Genomic DNA, 6,998 nt, shown 5'->3' with positions numbered 1-6,998 from the left:
TAATTCAGCTTTTTGAAAGTTTTCAAACCAGTTCAATTATTCAAACAGTCTATGCTCGTGAATTTCACCCCCACTCCACCACTGTACACCACTACTTACCCTTCTTCACCAGCACACAAACCACAAACCCCCACCCCACCACTTTTCCATCCCCACCATAATAATTATGTATTTCAGTGATTATCAATTAAGTTGAAGAGTGACCCTCGGTCGTGTACAATACTCACAAAAACAACCCAAATGTTATTTGCTTCAATGGGACTCAACTCCTATGTCTTTGAGATGGTCAAACCTGGGTGAAGTTTAATTGAAATGAGTGGGTGTGGGGGTGGAGGTGGATTAAGGAGTTATCATATTGAAGATTTTGTTTTAAAACTTAATGCACTGTGTCTAAGTTAAAAAAAAAGCTTGCTACTGAGATACAGGTAAATAAAACTACTTAGTTAATGTGAGAGATAACGAATGTTAGTTTGAGTTAGGATGGCCAGTCTGATTGTGTTATGAATTAAGCAGCAGAGACTGAAAATTGATTTGGACTTTGAATCCCAAATGGTGATCTCAGAGACAAGTTCAAACAAGTGGCAAAGATATTGTAATAGAGATTTCTGAAACAACTATATGCCGTTTTTACTCAGCTGCATATTATTGTAACATCGAATATGGATTTCATTATTTCTGTCTGATGGGTACATTTTGCAAGTAAGCAATCTCTTGTAACCAAATAAAAGGAATTCAATAGTCTGACACCTGTAGGGTTGCAGTAAACATTATGTATTCCATTTTCTAAATGCAAATATGTTTGAGATGAAGGGGTCAGCACATTTAATTACATTCTTGAATTCCATCTCTTAATGTGCACCTTCTAGAGTAATAGATGGCAATGTCAGAAGATGCAAAATCAGGAGTGATGCAGATGTCTTTAAGACTAATGAATAACTAGAATGATAGAGAGAAGGAGAAGGATATATTCAATTGGTCCCAGAATCAACTCCACCTTCATCTGCACACACACTGTGGGAGAATCTGCTAGTCACAGATTGGTCTGACTAGCTACCAATCAGCAAAGAAAATACCAAAAAGGAGATGTCAGATCATACATACCCATTGGGCTTAATTGAGTGTCTTTTCTCAGTTGAACAGCCAAACAATACCTCATGAATTTGGAGATACCCATTTTCATGTTTTTAAAACAAAACCCAAAATGGACAGATGGTAAGTTTGACAGCCAGCACTGGAAAGCAACTTGCTATTTTACAATAATAAATAAATTTAACAGATTTGTGCCTCACTATTTAATTGATGTGATGGCTTGCCTAATTGACTTTTTGAAGGTCGTGAATGTATCTACCTTCACCACAATCTCAGACAGTGCATTTCATTTGATGCAATCAGTGTTTCTCTTATTCATTCCTCCCACTGTGTTAGCATTGACTCACTCCTACCTGTTTGCCAGTACTATGTGCTTAATATTTACTGTGCATTTTGTGCATTTTCGTTGATTAGTGTTATGACATGGAGATGAATCTTTTCTATTAATTAAACCAAACACCCAGAAATGCTCGCTTCACCTCGTAATCTGTTAAAATGTGAGTGACAGAGAACTCCTAAATTCCACTATTTAAAGAAAATATCATTGATTTATTTTCTTACTCAAAAAGTGAGCATTAAACAAAAACAAACTTCACAAATCTAAGATCCGGTTTCTCTTAACTGCTTACTCTCTGATTCTAACTCTAAAACACTTATTAAAATTATATTAGCTTAATCACAAAATCACACAGTCTTTGTCTTCTCCACTGTCTGCAATTTTCCTGCTGATGATCTCCCTGAGTTGTGTTTTTTCATTTTACTGCAAGTATGTTTCACATGGAAAGCTACCTTTGATAGAAAGTGTTTTCTAATTTCTTTGAGTGCAAGATAGGCAATTAGCTCTCTAGCAGTTTCTTTCTCCACAGCAGTTGGTCTCTGGCTAATTAGAGTCATAGAGTCATAGAGAAGTACAGCACAGAAACAGATGCTTTGGTCCAACTCGTTCATGCCGACCAGATATCCCAACCTAATCTAATCCCACCTGCCAGCACTCAGCCCATATCCCTCCAAACACTTCCTATGTCTGCATTCTTTTATCCCCTAACATCAGATTGTCTCATTGGTTCGATGTTGGCAAAACAATGAATTCAAACTCGATTGGGTTTTAATATCCTGGGGCACAATTTAAATTTACTGATGAAGGACTTACGCCAGAAATGTTGATTCTCCTGCTCCTCGGATGCTGCCTGACTTGCTGTGCTTTCCCAGCAACACATTCACGACTCCAGTCTCCAGCATCTGCAGTCCTCACTTTCTCCTAGCACATTTTAAATTGATTGGTTAAATTTGAATTGCTGTCAAAGCTACAACCAGAATTCAGGTATCCATTTCACAGCCACAATTTCAATTGTCCAGTAGACTGTGGGACTGCCATCTAGTCATATACACAGATGCTTGTAAACTCTCAGTTCAGAATGGCAATAAATCTCTCTTAAAGGTATAGCACATGCCTTCAACTTCATAACTCTAGTTTCTACTTACAATGCAAAATTTTCATTTAAACAATCACTGCTACTGGAGGAGCTGAATATTGTTGTTGATTATACGTAAATTTTGAGTTTATTGTTCATTTTGATCTTATTTCTTTCATTTGTTTGACAGCCATGCTTGTGATGTTACACCAGGTCACGGTATGTGCCACCACAACCAGTAGTTTTGAATTCCTGGAGAATTGACAACCCTAATTCAGCCTCATTTGAATTAAATGCAGTTTGTGACACCACATTTCAAAAAAGGATGTGAAGGCATCCAGGAGTGTTCCGAAAAGATTCACCATAATGCTATGGGGTTTGATGAACTTGAGTTATGTAGATGGACTGAATAAGTTGGGACTATTCTATTCAGAGAAGAGAATATTGAAGGAGAAATTGATACAGATATTATAAATTGTGAGAGCTTTGGATGAAGTAGATAGGAAGAAACTGTTTCAGAAGATGGCAGGATCAAGAACTAAGGGCATAAACACAGAAATTGCTGGAGAAACTCAGCAGGTCTGACAGCATCTACGGCGATAAAACAGAGTTAGGATTTTGAGCCCAGTGTCCCTTCCTCAGAGATGAAAAACAGATCTGAAGAAGGGTCAGTAAACTCAAAACTTTAACCCTTTACAGTTGCTTTCAGATGTACTGAAATTCTCCAGCACCTTCTGTTTTTGTATGAAAACAACTGTAAGACCAAGTTCATTGCAGGAAAGCAACAAAAAAGTTAGTGACTAAGTCAACCACAATTACAAAGACTCTGCACAGCTAGGGACATCATCTCTGTCTCTATCAGGATCAAGAGCTGGTTTCCTCAATTCCCTGCTCAATTAGCTGGATGGCTGGTTTGCATTGCAAAGTGATGCCAACAGCATGGGTTCAATTCCTGCTCAAGCTGAGGTTATCATGAAAGACTCTCCTTCTCAATCCCTGCCTTTGCCTATGACATGGTGACCCTCAGGTTAAACCACCAGTAGCCCCCTTTCTCTCTCTCTCTGAGAGAGTGGGAGTATGATGTCTCAACCTTCAGTTTTACCCAGGATGGGGTATAGCATCAGATTGGGTGTAGCCAAAAGCAACGTCAAGCTTTTCTGAGCTGTTACTGAGGGCAGGAGAAGTTAAAAATCATAGAATAATACAATCCCTACAATGTACAAGGAGGCCATTCAGTGTGTCAAGTCTACACCAACCATCTGAAGTGCAGACCACCCAGATCCCTGTGTCAGTTAATTCACCATGACTAATGCACCAAGCCTGCACATCCCTGTACACCATGGATAATTCACCTTACCTGCACATCTTTGGACCGTGGAGGAAACCAGAGCACCCAGCAAAAGCCACAGAGACACCAGTAGAACATGTAAACTCTACATGGACAATCAGCCAAGGCTGGAATCAAAACCCAGGTCCCTGGTGCTATGAGGCAGCAGTACGAACCACCATGCCACGCTTAGTATGATGATAAAAGTGATGGTATCTTAGTAATAGGTGGCAAAAGAATAAAATCACACAACACCAGCTTATAGGCCAACAGATTTGTTTGGAAGCACTAGCTTTTGGAGTGATGCTCCTTCATCGGGTGGTTGTGCTGATGAACCACCTGATGAAGGAGCAATGCTCCGAAAACTCATGCTTCTAAATAAATCTGTTGATCTATAACTTGGTGTTGTGTGATTTTTAACTTCGTGCACCCCAGTCCAACACCGGCCTCTCCAAATCATAGTGTGTGGAAGTGAGACAAGAGGAGAATGTTCTAGAAGAGGTGTCAATGGCAGAATCTGTTGCTAGGGACAGGGCTCTGGAGGATGCTCCTGGCTCTGGTCCTCCTGGAGGGGGCGGGGCTGGTAACCACAGGCAACCGCGTCCCGACCCCATGGCAACGGCCCGGACCAATGAACGCTCTGCTTGTTAGGAGGCGGCGCAGCAAAGCCGCAGCTGATTGGCTTAGCGCCTGGAGGCGGGCGAGCGGAGAGATGGCGGACAAGGAGAACTCGGAGTTGGAGCGGTTCCTGAGAGAAGTGGATGAGATCAGTAAGAGAGGGCGAGAGAGAGAGAGAGAGAGAGAAAGAAAACAGTAAGGGGGAGAGAGAGAGAGAGAGAGAGAGAGAACAGTAAGGGAGGGAGAGAGAGAGAGAGAGAGGGAACAGTAAGGGAGGGAGAGAGAGAGAGAGAGAGAGGGAACAGTAAGAGAGAAAGAGAGAGAGAGAGAGAACAGTAAGAGAGGGCGAGAGAGAGAGAGGGAAAAGTAAGAGAGGGCGAGAGAGAGAGAGGGAAAAGTAAGAGAGGGCGAGAGAGAGAGAGGGAACAGTAAGAGAGGGCGAGAGAGAGAGAGGGAACAGTAAGAGAGGGCGAGAGAGAGAGAGGGAAAAGTAAGAGAGGGCGAGAGAGAGAGAGGGAAAAGTAAGAGAGGGAGAGAGAGAGAGAGAGGGAAAAGTAAGAGAGGGAGAGAGAGAGAGAGAGAGGGAACAGTAAGAGAGGGAGAGAGAGAGAGAGAACAGTAAGAGAGGGAGAGAGAGAGAGAGAGGGAACAGTAAGAGAGGGAGAGAGAGAGAGAGAACAGTAAGAGGGAAAGAGAGAGGGAACAGTAAGAGAGGGAGGGAGAGAGAGAGAGAGAGAGAGAGAGGGAACAGTAAGAGAGGGAGAGAGAGGGAAAAGTAAGGGAGAGAGAGAGAGAGAGAAAGAGAGAGAGAGGGAACAGTAAGGGAGAGAGAGAGAGGGAACAGTAAGAGAGGGCGAGAGAGAGAGAGGGAACAGTAAGGGAGAGAGAGAGAGAGAGGGAAAAGTAAGAGAGGGAGAGAGAGAGAGAACAGTAAGAGGGAGAGAGAGAGGGAACAGTAAGAGAGGGAGAGAGAGAGAGGGAACAGTAAGAGAGGGAGAGAGAGAGAGGGAACAGTAAGAGAGGGCGAGAGAGAGAGAGAGGGAACAGTAAGAGAGGGAGAGAGAGAGAGAGAGAGGGAACAGTAAGAGAGGGTGAGAGAGAGAGGGGGGGAGGGAGAAATCAATAAGAGATGGAGAGAGGGGGGAGATACATCAGAGAGAGGGAGGGAGAGATCAGTAAGCGAGGGAAGGGGAGAGAGAGGGAGGGGAAGAGAGGGAGGGAGAGAGAGGAGAGGTCAGTAAGACAGGAAGAGGGAGGGAGAGATCAATAAGCGAGGGAAGAGGGGGGGAGAGAGAGAGGAGAGGTCAGTGAGAGGGGGAGAGGGAGGGAGAGATCAGTAAGAGAGGGAAAGTAAGAGAGATCAGAGAGAGGGAGGGGGAGAGAGAGAGGAGAGGTCAGTAAGAGAGGGAGGGGGAAAGTGGGAGATCAGGGAGAGGGAGGGAGGGAGAGAGGGGGGAGATAGATTAGAGAGAGGGAGGGGGACAGAGAGAGAGGAGAGATCAGTAAGAGAGGGGGAGAGGGAGGGAAGTGGGAGATCAGGGAGAGGGAGGGAGGGGAGAGAGGGGGGAGATAGATTAGAGAGAGGGAGGGAGTGATCAGTAAGAGAGGGGGGAGAGAGAGAGGAGAGATGTGAGAGAGGAGAGGTCAGTGAGAGGGGGCGAGAGGAGAGGTCAGTGAGAGGGGGCGAGAGGAGAGGTCAGTGAGAGGGGGAGAGAGGAGAGGTCAGTGAGAGGGGGAGAGAGGAGAGGTCAGTGAGAGGGGGAGGGAAGGTGAGAGAGATCAGAGAGATGGAGGGAAAGAGTGAAGGAAAGAGAGCGAGGGAGAGTGAGAGAGATCAGAGAGAGGGAGGGAGAGAAAAATCAGTAAGCGAGGAGAAGAGAGAGAGGTGGAGAAGGAGAGAGGGAGGGAGGGAGGGGAGGAGAGAGGAGGAAAGGGAGAGAGAGGGATCAGTGGGAGAGGGAGGGAGAGATCAGTAAGAGACGGGAGAGAAGAGAGAGGGAAGGATGGAGAGAGAGGGAGGGATGGGGGAGAGAGGGAGGGAGGGGGACACAAGAGGGGGGAGGAGAGAGAAGGAGAGTGAGGAGGGGATTGAGGGTGGGAAGGAGGGGGAGAGAGAGAGCGTCAAGGAAAGAGAGGAAGAATGAGAGAGGGAAAGGGGAGAGGAAGGGAAGAAGAGATCAGTAAGAATGGGAGAGAAGGTAAGAGAAAGGGAGAGGTCAGTAAGAGGGGGACAGGGAATGAGACGGGAGAGAGATTGGTGAGATGGAGAGGAGAGAGAGTGAGAGGATGAGAGAGAGAGATTAGTGAGAGATGGAGAAAGAGGGAGTGAGAGTTGGAGAGGATTCACGAGAGTGAAAGGTATAATGAGAGTGGAGGGAAGATCAGGGAGATGATTAGTGAGGACTGAGATCATTGTGAGAGAGAGAGGTCAGTGAGGGAGTGGAGGAGAATAAAGGGAGGGAGTGGGATCAGTGAGGGATCTGAGTGTGAGAGGGATTCAGTAAGGGAGATTAGTAAGTGAGGGAGAAAGAGAAATCAGTAAGAGAGGAAGA

At 45.1% G+C, this 6,998-nt stretch overlaps 1 protein-coding gene across 1 annotated transcript in view; it reads left to right on the top strand.

Moving 5' to 3' along the window:
• Positions 1 to 4,537: 4,537 nt before the first annotated feature.
• The window catches only part of ttc12 (tetratricopeptide repeat domain 12), a 36,727-nt gene continuing 34,266 nt past the window's right edge, over positions 4,538 to 6,998 (top strand). Inside the window, exon 1 of the mRNA XM_060847012.1 lies at positions 4,538 to 4,598. Within this exon, the coding sequence (XP_060702995.1) occupies positions 4,541 to 4,598 (58 nt within the window). The 5' untranslated portion in view covers positions 4,538 to 4,540. The remainder of the gene's footprint in view (positions 4,599 to 6,998) is intronic.

The sequence above is a fragment of the Hemiscyllium ocellatum genome, chromosome 29 (assembly GCF_020745735.1).
Source record: "Hemiscyllium ocellatum isolate sHemOce1 chromosome 29, sHemOce1.pat.X.cur, whole genome shotgun sequence".
Taxonomy (NCBI): domain Eukaryota; kingdom Metazoa; phylum Chordata; class Chondrichthyes; order Orectolobiformes; family Hemiscylliidae; genus Hemiscyllium; species Hemiscyllium ocellatum.
The sequence above is the reverse complement of the archived record's forward strand: the minus strand, read 5'-3'. Positions and strand labels throughout refer to the sequence as shown.